This window comes from Panthera tigris, chromosome D1, assembly GCF_018350195.1.
Source record: "Panthera tigris isolate Pti1 chromosome D1, P.tigris_Pti1_mat1.1, whole genome shotgun sequence".
NCBI classification, from domain to species: domain Eukaryota; kingdom Metazoa; phylum Chordata; class Mammalia; order Carnivora; family Felidae; genus Panthera; species Panthera tigris.
In genome coordinates, this window is record NC_056669.1 from 21,568,345 (window position 1) to 21,585,245 (window position 16,901).

General features: G+C 44.6%; 1 protein-coding gene across 1 annotated transcript; it reads left to right on the forward strand.

Moving 5' to 3' along the window:
• The first annotated feature begins 9,366 nt into the window (after nucleotides 1-9,366).
• PANX3 (pannexin 3) lies at nucleotides 9,367-16,261 on the forward strand. Its single transcript, XM_042959594.1, has 4 exons — nucleotides 9,367-9,547; nucleotides 10,664-10,941; nucleotides 13,675-13,889; nucleotides 15,377-16,261. Exons 1-4 carry the CDS (start codon nucleotides 9,367-9,369, stop codon nucleotides 16,014-16,016), a joined length of 1,314 nt encoding a protein of 437 aa, XP_042815528.1. The 3' UTR covers nucleotides 16,017-16,261.
• Nucleotides 16,262-16,901: the final 640 nt, after the last annotated feature.

Below are 16,901 nucleotides of genomic sequence, written 5' to 3' on the forward strand. Positions count from 1 at the left end.
TGTATACATAATTTTTCATAAATAAATAACTAATAACATACATCTTTTTTAATGGATGTATACAATCCCTTGTCTTTTATTTCTCTCCTTTATCTTTGGCTACGTCATGCATATGCCACATGCAGGCACCTAAAACAGTTTCTTCATGTTCTTCTAAATTTTACATCTGTGTGCATTAAAATTCAGTGAGTCTTGGGGCACCTGGCTGACTCAGTCGGTAGAGCATGTGACTCTTGATCTCTGGGTCATGAGTTCAAGCCCCACATTGAGCATAGAGTCTACTTAAAAGAAATAAATAAATAACAAAATTCCATGAGTCAAGCTCCATTAACACTGATATGCATGGCCTGTCAGAGTGCAGACTGTACCCCTTTCTGAAAGGTTTCTCAGGAGAGACCACAGGGTGTTGTCACCTGAATTACTGCCTTCTGATTTAGCTGGTAATTAACTTCTCCAAACATCTGCTGTATTGGATCATAGAGCTTCAGGACCAGGGAAAATCTAAGACCAGTTTCCAGATGCCTGATGGCAACTCATATTTCTATAGCAACTGAGCATTTGAAAAAAAAATCCATATGCATTATCCCATTTTGGGTTTACAGAACACCTTAAGAGTTGATATTTTGACTTCTCACTTTGCAGATAAGGACTTGTCATTCAGTACATGGTATAACTTTAACCACACCACTCTGTACTCTCTGGATTTGGGATAATGTCAGCTTTACACTATCATGTTCTGGTGAATATTTTGGGATTGCCTATATCAAAAAGGAGATTAAATTTCTGAAGCAAAATACATGTCCAGACCCAAGAAATGCAACACAAAAATTTTCATCTCTAAATGTATGAAAAGGTTGTAGGCAGTAAAAAGTCCAGGCCTTGACCATTTCCTCTAACCACCCTGATCTCTAAAACACTGTCCAACTCATCTGACTCCTAACAAACCTTGGCAGTAGTGAGATGAGTAAAACACAGGAAACAGTTCAGTGGGGGCAGCTGCTCCCACCTGGCTTCCCACCTGGAGGAGAATTGATGCAGAAAATCCCTCTACGGTGACAGAGTTAATCCTCGGGGACTCCACAAGGCAGCCAAGGCTCCAGCCCACCTCTCCTAGGGTGCACCGTGTGGGGAGGTTGGTCTGGATTGCTCTCATATTTCTTACTTCTCAGCTTCACACTCCCATTTGCCGCTTCATCAGACGTTTCTCATTGGTGGATCTTGGCAACTTCTCTATTATTACCCCCAAGATACTGATGAACTTTGTGTCAGAGAAAAACACCATTTGTGGACAGCATGTCACAGCTCTGTCCCTTGCTTGTGTTCATCATGGCCGACGGGGGCATGCTGACCATGACACTTTGTCATCAGACGCCATCAAGGCAGTTCCCTGTTGGTAGTTGTAGGATTTGTAATGGGACTGAATGGCGCACACACAGACCCTATGCCTTGTATGAAGATTGTCCTTGGTGAGCTATTCATCAGTCATTACTTCTCTCATATACTAGCATGTATGATATTGATATGACAATTTTCCTTTTGGCTTAATTCAACACCGGAGTCACTAGATTGACAATCTCTGTGTCCTAGGCCTTTTCTCTCCAGCATCCTCCACATCAGCTCCACAGAGAGCAAGTCCAAAGCCTTCAGCAAAAGCTCTGAGATTTTTCTATGGGCCTGATGCATTCATGCATCTCCCTTTTCGCTCTCAGGTCACTTGCCATAGGAGAAGCCAGCTCCTATGTAGTGAGAACACTCAGTCGGCCCTATGGGGAGTCATGTGGTGAGGAAGTGAAGCTGCCTGACACAACGAGGCTTTCTCCCAACAGCCACGTGAGTGAGCCATCTGGAATGCAAATCATCCAACCCCACTCAAACCTTCATATGACCAGAGCCCCAGCCAATCTGTTGACTTTAACCTTGTGAGAACCAGAGCAGCCCAACTAAGCTGCTACCAAACTCTAGACCTACAGAAACTAAGGGATAATAAACCTTTGTTTGTTACACAGAAATAATTAATGCACATATGAAGAGATACTCAACTTGTTCATGTATCAAAAGAAATGCAAATTGATGTGATGAGATATCACTTTATAGCAACAGCTCATTTTAATCTCAATTTGCACTCATAAAAAATATCAAGGACCCAAAGAGCTTTTGTACATGTGAGTTATGTCAGTTTATATTTACCATGTTAGAAACGAAAATGGGAAATCTTTATTTTATTCATGCATTTTAAAATAAAATCATAAATCCATCCCATATTAACACAAATATTTTTGTGAAAAATAAGTATATTTTCCAAAATAAAATAAAAACTTGGTGAGAAAAGTGACCCTGTTTTACATTTTTGCAAATCTCTGAATATCTGGTTTGGTAGAAGATAGAAGGAATCTCATATCTGCCTTGGCAATCAGTCCATTGAAATATCACATATTATGCAGCCTCTGGAAAATACTACTACACTCTCATGCAAGAATGGGAGTTCAAAGACCAAATAGTGTCTTGATATTAGTACGGAAATAGTTTTGACCTTGTGGACCCCTTAAAAGCTCCTCAAGTACTCTCAGGGGTTCCTGGACCACACTTTGAGAACCTCTGCTTTACATTCAACAGATTGACCCAAAAATATTTTTTTATGTTTATTTATTTATTCTGAGAGTGAGAGAGAGAGAGTGCAAGTGCATGAGTGGGGGGAAGGGCAGAAAGAGAGGGAAGGAAAGAATCCCAAGCAGGTTCACACTGTCAGCGCAGAGTCTGATGCGGGGCTCAATCTCACAACCCTGGGATCACGCGCTGAGCTGAAATCAAGAGTCAGATGCTTAAGGGGCACCTGGGTGGCGAGTCAGTTAACATCTGGCTTTGGCTCCGGTTATGATGTCAAGGTTTGTGAGTTCAAGCCCTGTGTCAGGTTCCGAGCGTGGAGCCTGCTTCAGATTCTGTGTCTCCCTCTCTCTCTGCCTCTCTCTCTCTCTCTCTCTCTCTCTCTCTCTCTCTCAAAAATAAATAAACATTAAAAAAATTTAATAAAATAAAAATAAAAGAATCGGATGCTTAACCAACTGAGCCACCCAGGCACCCCCAGACTGACAAAAATTTTAAAGTTGAATGGTGCTAACTGTCGGTGAAGATGTGGGGATATAAGAAACTTTATGCACCACAGCCATTCTAGAGAGCAATACGAAACTGCTTAAGACAAGGTAACTAACTATATGCTGCCCTATGACCTAAAATTCCAAGGTCCTGGTTACATACGCCAATTGAATTGTCTTGAAGGACCACAAGGGGAAATGTACAGTTTCTATGGAACAGGAGGGCAAGCAAAATGAGTGTTCATCAACAGGCAAATGAGGTAAAATGAAGTATTCTGCTGCAGTAGAAACAACAGATTAGCTGTGAACATAGCAATATGTATCAACTTTAGAGGTTCAGGGCTCAGTCAAAATAAAAAGAAACAATGAGATTTAAAATCAGGGCGCCTGGGTGGCTCAGTTGGTTGGGCATCAGACTTCAGCTCAGGTTATGATCTCACTGTTTGGGTTCAAGCCCTGTGTTGGGCTCTGTGTTAACGGCTCAGAGCCTGGAGTCTGCTTAGGATTCTGTGTCTCCCTCTGTCTCTGCCCCTCCCCTGCTGTTTCTCTCTCTCAAAAATAAATAAACATAAAAAAACATTTTTTTAAAAGAAATGAGATTTAAAACAAAATCACTTATGAATATTTATAGTACATAGGTTTTTGGGTAAAGCTCAGTCATGTCATGTCATGTCATGTCATGGCAGGGAAATGTTTCTGCAAGCAACAGAAAAGGCTATATCAATTACAAAACATTATGTTTTGTTATCAGGATATCAGGAAGCTATGCAGAAAATGAGGACACGATGAATTAAACTTCAAGAGGGGACAGAACCATTTCAAGGTAAGAGTACAATCTCTAGGAATTTTCTGTTTCCGGATGCCAGCTCACCATTGGTTTTGGTCTAGGCGAAGGGCCTATGTTGGGGTTAAAATGAACCGTCAGGGCTGTTGTTATGAGGGTGGAACAACAATTGGAAATTTGAGGGACTTAAACACATTCCTAGTCTTCCCCATAGGACGTTTACTGAGTATTGGTGGACTAGAACAAAAGTGAAATCTCCCCCACTAGTGATAATTAGGAAACAAAGACACTGCACAGGGAGTGAGCCTGCATTGAACTCACTGATACAAACTTACCAAATCAGTCTCTCCTTCAAAACATGTGCCAGATTGTGAGACTGACATACAGTGGGAGGTTAAATAATTAAACTGAAATCCCCTAAAGAGGCTAATAGAACCTCTCACAATCCTTCAGAGATTAAGAGGACCCAACAAACTCTCAATCAAAAACCTGGAAAGATCAGGCTTTCAGAACAACAACAACAACAAAAAAAACTGACTGCAGAATGAATCTTACTAAAACTCCAGCACAGACCTAACTCGCCTCAGTCCCCGATGAAATTCAATGATCAACGTCTGGCCATGTGTGTCTGATGAAAGAAAAAGGAAGCATCTCTGGCAAAAGATAGCCTTACCTAGCATCTCTGGTTCTTACAGTTCTTTTATCTACAATGTTCAGCATATAGTGCAAAATTGCAAGGAGATAAAATCATATGCAAAAAGGAGACAGTAGAAGCAGGTCTACAGATCACCCCAGTTCTGGAGTTAGTAACAAGGGTTTTAAAATAACTCTGATTAATAGGCTCAAGAAAATCGAGAAGGGATGAATTAAAGTGTGGAGATTTTCACCAGAAAACTAGGATCCTTAAAAAAAAAAAAATGAAATGGAATATTCTGGAGTGAAGATAACATTCTAATCTTGAGTGGGTGTGGATTACACTGGTGTATGCATTTGTCAAACTCTGTATGCAGGCTTAAACTTTGTGCATCAATGTATCAATTTTATCTTGAAAGAAACAAGCTGCCTGTGTCTTCCCCTCTCTCTGCCCCTCCCCCACTTCCTCTGTCTGTCTCTCTCTCTCTCTCTCTCTCTCTCTCAAGAGTAAACATTAAAAAAAAAAAAAAAAACCTAAAAAAAAAACCAGGCAGGGGTGTGCCTAGGTGGCTCACTCTGTTAAGTGTCAGCCTTCTGCTCAGGTCATGACCTCACACACGGTTCTTGAGTTCGAGCCCCATGTTGGGGTCTGTGCTGACAGCTCAGAGCCTGGAGCCTGCTTAGCATTCTGTGTCTCCCCCTCTCTCTGCCCCTCCCCTGCTGGCCCTCTGTCTCTCTCTCAAGAATAAACATTAAATATATACATATATTTATATATAATAAAAAAAGAAAGAAACAAGCTGCAAATATTGAAGTATAATTAGCGATGTGCATGCTGAAGTATTTAGGGACAAGTATGTGAATATTTGCCATTTGCTTTGACATGTACCCAGAAAAATAACACAGATTTAAGGGTAGATAGAGGGATGAATAGATAGATGTGCAAAAAATCAAGCAGAGTAAAATATGCTAATGGTAGAAGCATTACAGATATTCACTGTATATTCTTTTCAACCTTGATTTATATTTAAATGCTTTCATAATAAAATATCGATGCAATTTAATAAGAAGATATTATAAAGATCGGTATGTGAAATAAAGTTGACAGTTTGGATGAAAGATGGACAATTTCGTCGAAAATTTAACTAATCCCCTATAGTGTTTTAAAATATTCCACAATTTTTTTTTGACACTCCTTTCAAAATGTGGAGCCTAATTTCCTTGAATATGGGCTGGATTTCATGGCTTCCTTCTACTGAATACGAAAAAAATAGGAACAGCCATTGTGACTTCAGAGGTGAGGTCACAAAAGGCAGCACAGCTTCCTATTTCTTCTCTCTCTTGGAGCATCTGCTCTGCGAAAACCAGCTGCAATGTTGCCCTGTAGAGAGGCCCACATGGTAAGAAACTAAGGCCTCTGCCAACACCTAACAAGGAACTGAGACTCCAGCCAGTAATCACTGGGTGAGCTTGGATTTGGATCCTCTAGGCCCACTGAAGGCTTTGGTTGCCTGCGACCCTAACTGACATCTTGACTATAACCTCATGAGAGACTTTGAATCAGAACAATACAGCTAGGCTGCTCTTAAATTTCCGATCTACAGAATCTTTGAGATGAACTCCGGGCAACAAAGCCTTTCTAGAGAGCAGTATGATACCACTTAAGACAAGTTAAGTATATGCTGTCCTGAGACTTAAAGATTCTAAAAGCAAAGTGAGTGGTCATCAACAGGCAAATGAGGAGATAAAATGAAATAATATGCTCGCTGTTTTAAGCCTTCACTTTTAGTACAGTTTTATTGCAGCAGTAGAAAAGTAGTGCATTTAAGCTAGTAGAAGAGAGAACCGAAAATCTGAATAGTCAAATATTTATCAAGGAAACTGAGTCCATTAACTAAAACTTCACCACAAAGAAAACCCCAAGCCTACATGGCTTCACTAATAAATTCTTCCGAATATTTAGTGGAGAGAACTGACATCAATCTTGCACAAACGTTCCCAGATAACAGATAAAGAAACACTTTGTAATTCGTTTCTTGAGGCCAGCATAATGTGCCAAAGCCCTCACAAGAAAGAAAAATTAGATCAAGCTTGCTTTTTTTTGTAAATATAAATGCAAAATCTTTAACAAAAGTTCAGCAAACTGAAACCACCCCAAAATTGAGGATATGATGTAGAGCAAAAGAAGCCAGACACACTGGGTGTTGTGTGTAAGTGATAAATCATGGGAATCTAACCCCAAAACCAAGAGCACCCTGTATACACTCTATGTTAACCAACTCGACAATAAATTGTATTTAAAAAAAAAAAGAATAAGCCAGACACAAAAGAATATATACATATGATTCCATTTCTAGAAAGTATAAAGAAGACAAAACTAATTTATACCATTAGAAGTAGGGGCACCTGGGTGGCTCATTTAAGCGACCGACTTCAGCTCAGGTCATGATCTCACGGTTCGTGGGTTCGAGCCCCACATCGAGCTCTGTGCTGACAGCTTGGAGCTTGGAGCCTGCTTCGGATTCTGTGTCTCCCTCTCTGCCCCTCCCCCTCTCATGCTCTGTCTCTCTCTCTCTCTCTCTTTCAAAAATAAATAAACATTAAAAAATTTAAAAAAAAGAAGTTAGCGTAATGATTACCCTTTGGGAAATGATACTTAGGAAGCACTTCTGGTGGGGGGTGCACCTGGGTGGCTCAGTCGGTTAGAAGTCTGACTTCAGCTCAGGTCACTATCTTGTGCTTCATGGGTTCGAGCCCCACGTCGAGCTCTGTGCTGACAGCTTAGAGCCTGGAGCCTGCTTCCGATTCTGTGCCTCCCTCTCTCTCTGCCCCTCCCCCACTTGTGCTGTGTGTCTCGCTGTCTCTCAAAAATGAATAAACATTATTTTTTTAAAAAAAGGAAGCATTTCTGGGGGTGTTAGTAAGGTTCTATTTTTTGATCAGAAGAAAGTCTATTGAACTTTATGCTTATGATATATGCATATTAATGTATGTATATTATACTTCTCCAAAATGTAAACTGATTTAGGCAAAAGAAAATACACACATACAAACCAATAATAAACATTGGCAAAAACACACATTATGAAAAGATTCAGAAATGGGAGTGTGGAAATACTAATGGGAAATAGGAAAGGATCTTTTCTCCTGTTCCCATGCCTGTCTCATTCCATTCAGCAAACACAGGGCAGCTCTAAATCAGAGTTGGCCTCTAACCTGGAGATGGAGAGAGAGGCAGGCCCAGTCTAAACATTTGTGAGCCCAGGAAAAACAGTTTAAATAGAAGGCCACATACCATATACCTATACATTTTAAAGTTATAGATCAAGCTAACAAACTGTTAAATAAAATATGTTCTGTCTGTCTGCCTTCACACACACACACACACACACACACACACACACACACCCTTCATAATGATCAGGAATGCCAGTTTTGAATTTAGAATCCCCAGACTCCTCAGATCCCTTCTTCCCAAACCAGCTAAGTCCCACATTGCAAGAAGTCTCACGATTGCATGTGTGGGCATCCCACGACTTCTAAATTCTATCCAAATCCCCACAACAAGCCATCTTTTAGGCCCAGGAGTGCACACCACCAGCATGATCTACCCTTGGGAGGATGCACCTGAGGAAAAGACCTGTACAGGCCCTGGAAGCAGGATGGGGCCACCTGGAGGGGGAATCACAGTGTCTCAGGCACTAGAAGAGTGGTCTAGAGCAGGTGCATGTGCTCTGAAAGGTCACAGCTCCTTAGCCCCATGGACACTTAGCCTGTGAGAAGGATTCAGCCAGAGGCAGCCACTGTGAAGACCAAGGTCAGGGCCTCTCTTTGCCAAGTCTAGAAGTAGCACCAGAGACAAGAGTAAGTACCCTGTGCTTTTCCACCCACCCAACTCCACCAAACTGAAATAGAGTTGACATTTGCTCTACACTTTGTACTTTGCAAAGCACCTTCACATACAATACTCTTAGTCAATCCTCACAAGCGTGTAAGATTACAACGTAAGATCATTTGATAGAGGAGAACACTGAGCCAACAGTGACTTGCCTGAAGTCAAGCAATAAAAAAATGAGTACTACTAGGTCTCCAGTGGGAGACTTTTCCCTGCAAATTTTAAAGGTCCTATTCTTTCCACTATTCAATACTGCTACCCATCTCCCAGCTTCCTAGAGATTCAAAGGGGGCTAAAAAATACCAAAACAAACAAAAATGTAAATATGCATAAATTGTAAAATTGTGGCTGAAACATTGTAGGAAAAGACCAGAGGCCGGGAAGGAAATTTAACAGCAAATATAGAGTAGTTTCTGGGAAAGATCCTGGGCCCAAAGCAAAAATCACCAGCAAGACAAAGAATACTATGTAAGAGCAACAATCCTAGCTGGGTGTTGGGGGCTCCTCTCCCACGCAGACCACAAAATGAGGGCCTTCACCACGTTTAAGCAATCTCCACCCAAATTCCACACCAATTACATGGGGGGGGGCCCTGGCTCCACAACTCTCCTTCTCTCCACCACCCCACCAAAAATACTTTATTAATGAGAGGGCAGCATAAAGCCACGGGACTCCATGTGCTCAGGGACAACCCAGAGAGAGCAGCCTGGCACCAGCCCCAGCTGAAGCCCGACCCTCCTCCAGTGAGGACCCACTAAGCTATGCCTCCCTCTAATTACCAGATGCCTGGCTCAGGGCCTGGCCAGTTATTTAGAGAACCAGTGCCTGCTCCTAGCACAGATCTCCGTGAGGCTGGGGCCGCAGGCACTGTCTGCTCAAAGCCAGCTGCCTGAAGCTGCCATCTCCCCACACCGCGGTCCTGGGACCCTTCCTGCGGCCTCTGCACCCCAAAGGTCAGCGGCACCATGTCACTCGCACACACAGCTGCAGAGTACATGCTATCAGATGCCCTGCTGCCCGACCGTAGGGGACCCCGCCTCAAAGGACTGCACCTGGAACTTCCCCTGGACCGCATGGTCAAGTTCATAGCTGTGGGCTTCCCCTTGTTGCTGATGTCCCTAGCATTTGCCCAGGAGTTCTCTTCCGGTAAGTAGCCTCCAAGACCCAGTGTATGAGAGACCCCACTTTGTTTCACTCTTTGCATGGACTCCGAAGTGGCTCCCATATTGTCCAGGTGTCATGACTTTGGCCTGGGCATTACCCAAAAAGCAGACTATGCATGAATTTAGGGCACCAGCAGAGCAGAGGCACCAAAAATTTTGAAAGCCATTTCCGAACTTTTGTAGTAAAAATATTTAGCTTTAATTTCAGTATTAATATATTTTATGTCACTGCAATAATTAAACTTTTATTTTGATTTTCATATGGATCTAGAAAGATCAGGGCTCCATAATCTTTTCAGGACCTAGGACCGCTAAAGGTCTTAGTTGGCCATGCTTTAGATGAGTCTCTTACTGTCTCAGAGCCTTCTGCCTACTCTCCACCTCCAGGGTTTCTGATTTAAGGACATATGTTAAAAGACTGACATATCATAGGTGCTAAATAAATCCATTCCTTCTTTCCCACAGCCCGTGGCCACACACACACACACACACACACACATACACACACACACACACACACACACACACACACACACACACACATTAACAAACACACAGACCTGGTGTTCTAGGCACTAGATTAACTCAGCAAATTTCCTACTTCTATTAAAGAAAAGGTGGACTTCCTGAGGATTGGGATTTCTGGCTTTCTTTTCTGGCTATACGATTAGCTTACTATGTTTCCCAAAGAGGTATGTCAACCTCCCACTGCCTCTTCATTCCCCCACAAGATGGAGAGAAACATTGGTTCCCCCTTCCACCTCTCTCTGGAGAATCATGGAAAAACAAAACTCTCCCTCCGAGCCCCTTCCCTTTCAGGACCTCCTGCTCACCCTTTCCCTTGATTGGGCTCAGAAACAGGCCATTAATCCTCTAAATTTTAGAACCTAAAAGATGCCAGTTCTCTCAGGAAGGAGAAGTCACCACCAAACCACAGGAGTGTGGGGCGCCCCTGCTGCCCGCGTGTCTGGGACTCCAAGGGAAGCTTTGAGAGGGAAGAACCCACGTCAAAGGGGAGCCAGTGCATTGAGGGAGCTGAGCCAAACAGGCCTATGGTGACGCTGCAGTGCACAACCTGAAACTGGGGCCTGGGAATAAGAAAGTGCCTGCCAGATAAAAAAAACTGGTGGAGCTCTGGAGGCATCCCCTGGAAGGCTCTCAGCTGATAGTCCTCTGGGTCCCCATTCCTCCACTCCCAACTCCAGGCTGCCTCCAAGCTGTGTTCTTATTCCAGGGCCCCCCATCCGATGCTTCTCTCCCAGTAACTTCAGCATCCGGCAGGCCGCCTACGTGGACGGTTCCTGCTGGGACTCACTTATTCACCACGAACAGGATGAGCTTGGCCAGAACAAGATGAAATCCCTGTGGCCTCATAAGGTAAAGTAAGCTGGGCTCCATCACGCTGCTTCGTGGCAGGGTGGAGCAGGCTAGAACCACATCATTATCTTCTCTCTTGCCTCTTTGCCACCCCACCCCATGTTTTTTTTTTTCTTTTGTCATTGACTCTCATGTTTCTTCAAATGTCTGGTGATCTTTGGTTGCCCACTTTTATCTGATTGGAAGCTTTGTGCCTATAGGTGAGGCTGGCTGACCAGCAGCTTTCTGTTTACAGTGAACCCTTCAGGCCATTTCATTGGGAAAACCTCAAATATCGGTATCTGTAATCCTTTCTCTTGGGCTGATTCCCAAAAAGCATCACTGGATCGTTAATCGTGTGGATCCAGGGTGGCAGTTGGTATTAAACTCGGTTACCAACACTCTAGGGACTCAACTGTGGGTCTCAGCACTCAGTATTCACTTCAACTAACATGGTTCTCAAGTTTGTTCCCCTGCCCTCAATGGACCCAAGTGCAGAAACTCTTTGGTTTAATGTTTCCAAAGAGCCAACCACAGGCGGATTGATTCTGCCGGCGCATGGAAAGGGCAGTCACCTGACAAGTGCATCATATTATAGGGAAGATCTGTGGGCCTGTTTTTTCAATATTCCTGTTTGCAACCCCACCTGTACCCCCATTTTCAGACGTACCTCATATCTGCAACTCTTGAGTCTTTCTAGTTCTGTGGTGCAAAAACAGCTTGCTTGGCCTGCCTCAACTCCCATCTCCCTACCCCCCCAAACAGGCTGCTATTTTCTAGCAGACGACTGCTTTCCAGCTTGCAACATTTTCTTGCTCTTGTCTCCTGTTTTCCTTGTCCTTGGAGAATTATGTCTTTTTTATCCCTTTAGTGCCATGCTAGTGGGGCTTCGTGAGGGAGAAGTCACGTGTGTGTCCAATTCACAATGTTGAATTGGAAGTCACTGGTGACATTTTTAACTTATGACAATTTACAAGGCCTCAAAAGGCCACACAGGTCTGGGACCCAGGCAAAACTACAGACTTAATGGAAAGAGTTCATGGGGTGTCTGTCAGTGGAAGTGTTCAAACAGGATCCAGATGGCAACAAGGGCAAGATACTGCAGAGGGGATTCGAATGTGAAAAGAGTCAAACTGTCTGACCACCAGGATTGCCTGACAGCTCTTTAAACCCAGATTCTCTGGTTCCACTTCAAACCTACTGAAACAGAATCTCTGGGGGTGATGCTTATCTTCAAGAAATGCCATGTCTTAGAACAGGAATGAAAAGGTTCTAATTTTTCTCGTGGATTAGTATAGTTTTCCTAACATGTCTCTCGTGTTTAGTTCAGAAACACACACACGCACACACACACTTTCTTCCATCTAGCTGCAACCAAATATGCATCCTCCCTCTTTTTCCTCAAATTCTCCTCCAAAATAAAAGGCAACCGTTGTTCAGGAGAAGCTATAGTCAAGTAGTTCTTATGAGCTCCTAAATCAGACTGCCTAGTTCCTGATCCTGCTCAGCCATCCACGAGATGTATAACCCTGTATGGCTTACTTAACCTTTTCATGCCTCAATTTTCTTATCTGTAAAATAGAGATACTAATAGTACCTACCTGATAGCATCTTTGTGAAGAGCAAATGAAATAATGCATGTCAAGCACCTGGCACAAATGAGCTTAAAAAGCCTTTAACAAGTTGAGTTTTACAGGGCGCCTGGGTGGCTCAGTCGGTTAAGCGTCCGACTTCAGCTCAGGTCACGATCTCACGGTCCGTGAGTTCGAGCCCCGCGTCGGGCTCTGGGTTGATGGCTCGGAGCCTGGAGCCTGCTTCCGATTCTGTGTCTCCCTCTCTCTCTGCCCCTCCTCCGTTCATGCTCTGTCTCTCTCTGTCTCAAAATAAAAACGTTAAAAAAAAAAAACAAAAAAAAAAAAACAAGTTGAGTTTCTACTGTGGGTAAAATAGTGGCCCAGCCCCTGTTGGGTGTGGTAGGGAAAAGTCCTCAGGTGGTAAATTGTGTAGTTGAGGACACCAGACTCACCCATTCGTCAACGTCAGCTTGTATACATACAGAACAGGAATAGCCCCAAAGTATTCCAAGACAGTGCCTGGTGTCGTTTGGCACGGCCACGAACGCAGAGATGAAAACAGAACTGCACACGAGAGGAACCGGGGAAGGCAGCGTGGAGGCTATGGGATTTCATCCCCTCTCTGGAGGGTCTAAGCCAAAGTCAGCCATGTTGAGGCCCCTGAGTGGACTTTGAAAGCTAACAGACTCTGGGTGTCTGGCCATAAGAACTTGGAGGAGTCAAAGAAAGAGAGGTGGAAGATTAAGAAGGCAGACACTCTCCCCTAGGATGTGATGCCATGACCACTGCTGGCCATGGTCTCTGCTTAGCGACCCAGGCTAACATGCATGGGGAACGGAGGGACTCTCGTGGTTCTCTGTCGCTCTCCCCCACCTTCTGTCTCCCTCTTTCCCTCCTTATATCCCTCTCCCTCCCCTTGTCCTCCCTGGGCTCCTACATACCTACACAGACCCCAGATCTGAGGAGTGCAGCTGGGGAACATGGAGATTCAGCAAACCTTCTCCTCTGGGCTTCAACATACTCAGCCAGGTCAGTAGACAGCCTTATGTCCTGGGCCTGTGGTGGCTCATTCCCCCCACCGCCTTCCTTCCCCGATGCAGGAAGCAGGGAATGAGAGCCCCTCTCTCAGAGCTCTCTCTACACACTGGGGCCCCCTCCTCAGCTCACTCTCACCCCACAGGCCCTGCCCTACTCCCTGCTGGCCTTGGCTGTGGTCATGTACCTGCCTGTTCTGCTGTGGCAGTATGCAGCCCAGCCGGCCCTCAGCTCGGATCTGCTCTTCATCATCAGCGAACTGGACAAATCCTACAATCGTTCCATCCGCCTGGTGCAGCACATGTTGAAGATCCGGCAGAAAAGCTCAGACCCCCATGTTTTCTGGGATGAGCTGGAAAAGTGAGTTGTCTCTCCCACCCATTTCTGAAGGCCTCAGTTGAGCGTTAATATGGCGTGCAGGGTCATCGTCAAACTATCCTCTGTACCGTCCTTCTCATGAACCCAAAGAGTTTAACACACCATCTCACTAACTTTCCATCATTTCTGTACAGGGAGGACAGAAAGGACTCTTCCTTAGTTTATAGATGAACATCCTGCGTCACAAAGGGGTTAATCTCTCTAATGTACCACTTTTGTATACCATTCCCCTGCTCAGAACCTCCCCCCATGCCTGCAGGAAAAAACCCAAACTCTCCCACATATTTTCCCAAGGCCCTCTACTTTTTCACACCTCTGACCACCGAGTGACAGAAACCTCCCACTTTACCCAGGCAGTCTCCTCCTCTTCTCCTGATTAGCCATTCATGCCTAATTTGCTGTGGCCCCGGCACTGTTCTGGGTGCTCCAGACCCATCAGTGTGCCTTGTGTGTGTCAGAGGCAGGGGTGGGGAGGGGACAAAGGTATACCTACCCATATAGGGACTCACATTCTACGGAGGGGAAACAGACAACAAATACACACAACACATAGCAAATCATCTGGCAGAAGATACGTGGTATGGGAGCGGGGGAGCAAAGCCAAGTATGGGGGTCAGGAAAGCTGGAAGGTTGTGGAGTGGTGCCATTTTAAATAGGGCAGCCAAGGTAGGCTCCACCAACAGGAGCGTTGAACTGAGATTTGGGAGCATATTCTGTCTTGTGTGTGTGCACGTTCTCCATCCTCTGAAAAACGTTCCTCTCCTGTGTGTCTTTCTGAACTCCATCCACCTCTCCATCCAGCTCCAAGACAATATTCTCCATAAAGGTTTCTGAACACTCCAGCCCGTGCTGGCACCTCTCTCCTCACTTGTACAACACCGTGGTTTGTATCCACCATTTTAGCAACAAATTAAGCACTACTATTATTTCCTATTGGCGTACCTTATCCGCCCCTTCCCCACAAGGCAGCCGGTAAGCTCCTTCAGAGCAGAGACTGGCTTACATGTGCCTGAACACCACAGCTCTCAACAAATATTTGTTAGCATGTTTATTTTTATAAAATGGGTGGGTTGGCCTAAAAATCATACACACAGTATACAGACCAAGCACCAGAACGTGGTTATTTAGACTCCCCGTCCAGTGCTAATTTAATACGCTTATTGCTTCCTAAGGATCCTGTTTCGGCTTACAGGTTTAGTCTGCTCTGCTGGGCAGAAATCCAGTGTGGCCATTTGTTATTCACTGATCATTCCCTGGGTTGACCACATTGCACTCATCAGCTGGAAAATTAAGACATACTCACACGTCTCTTTAGGGAGAGGGGTGGTTATGCTCCAGGAAGGCAGACTTTCATGTGAGCCAAGAACGCCACGTGGCATACACAGATTCCATTACTGCCCCACGTGGCTCTCTCAGATATGGTTCCAAGTGGTCTCTCCTCACCCTGCCTCCTTTCTTCCCCTGCCCAGGGCTCGGAAAGAACGATACTTTGAATTCCCCTTGCTAGAGCGGTACCTGGCCTGTAAGCAGCGCTCACATTGCCTGGTGGCCACCTACCTCCTGAGGAACTCCCTCCTGCTCCTCTTCACCTCAGCCATCTACCTGTACCTTGGCCACTTCCACCTGGATGTCTTCTTCCAAGAGGAATTCAGCTGTTCCATCAAGACAGGCCTCCTAAGTGATGAGACTCACGTGCCCCACCTGATCACATGCAGGCTGACCTCTCTGTCCATTTTGCAAATTGTTAGTCTCTCCAGTTTAACAATATACACCCTATTGGTTCCAGTGATAATATACAACCTCACACGACTATGTCGGTGGGACAAACGGCTCCTATCCATCTATGAGATGCTGCCAGCTTTCGATCTCCTCAGCAGAAAGATGCTGGGATGCCCCATCAATGATCTCAATGTGATCCTCCTTTTCCTCCGAGCCAACATCTCTGAACTCAACTCGTTTAGTTGGTTGAGTGTCTTATGTGTTTTGAAGGACACGACCACCCAGAAGCACAACATTGACACAGTGGTCGATTTCATGACATTATTGGCTGGCTTAGAACCCACAAAACCTAAACATCTCACCCAAAGGGTGTGTGATGAAAACCCCTAGTTAAGAAACCGTGGAGCAAGAAATTTTATGGAAAGTAAAAATCTCTCTCCTTCTTCACAAGCCTCACACACTAAGGTACAAAAATACCCGCTTTAGAAATGCTAAGTGTGGATTCAGCTGAATCACATCCTGTATCATGTTTTCCTAAAGGTGAGAAGATAAAATCAACGCATGAAAACAAATCTGAAAGTTAGAGCTGAAGAGTCAAAGAACTAAAAAATTAGATCTAGAGCCTTCTATGAGGATAGGGGGGAAAAAAAACACCTAAAACTCAGCTGAAGTCTAGACATTCTATAAGGAAAGAAGGTGCTAAAGGCTATTTATGGAGGCAGGTTCTTTTCAGTATATGCACTCCATTGCCCTTTTGGAATGCACGCTCAGCTCAACCCAAAGAGCAAAAGGGCAATCTGTTAAGTGAATAAAAATGTGAAATGCTTCAGGTGTGGCCTGAAATCCTAGGAACTTGCCAGCTTGCTTTGTGGAAGTCATTGACCTTGCCCAAGTCCTGTGTGGCCTGCAGAGTGGGACAGAAGACAATGATGGCAGGACCTTGTTATCTGCTTTTGGGGGTTAGGCCAGCACAGAATGAGGCTGGGGCCATGCATCAGCTAGGGGTGGAGCTCTGGGTTTTCTTCATCATCTAAACCAGGGACCACTTCGCCAAGGGCTGGGATTATGGGCTTCTTCACGACTCCTGAGGGGCCCAGGCGTGCTTCAAATACTCCAGGAGATGCCACACCTCCTCCACTTACAGCCAGTCACTGAATAGTGACCCTTAGAACTAAATGGGAAAGACAGGAAAGTGCTGTTGGGCCCTTTCTCTCTCTTCTTTATTACCCCCTCTTAGCTTCTAACTTCCATTCCTACATCTGAATTTAATGGAAC

Bases quoted from the DNA above. Each gene is read 5' to 3' on its own strand.
- PANX3 (XM_042959594.1), top strand. From the start codon at position 9,367: ATGTCACTCGCACACACAGCTGCAGAGTACATGCTATCAGATGCCCTG. The intron at 9,548-10,663 runs GTAAGTAGCCTC...CCTGGGAATAAG, and splicing joins TGCCCAGGAGTTCTCTTCCG to AAAGTGCCTGCCAGATAAAA. The intron at 10,942-13,674 runs GTAAAGTAAGCT...CTCACCCCACAG, and splicing joins AATCCCTGTGGCCTCATAAG to GCCCTGCCCTACTCCCTGCT.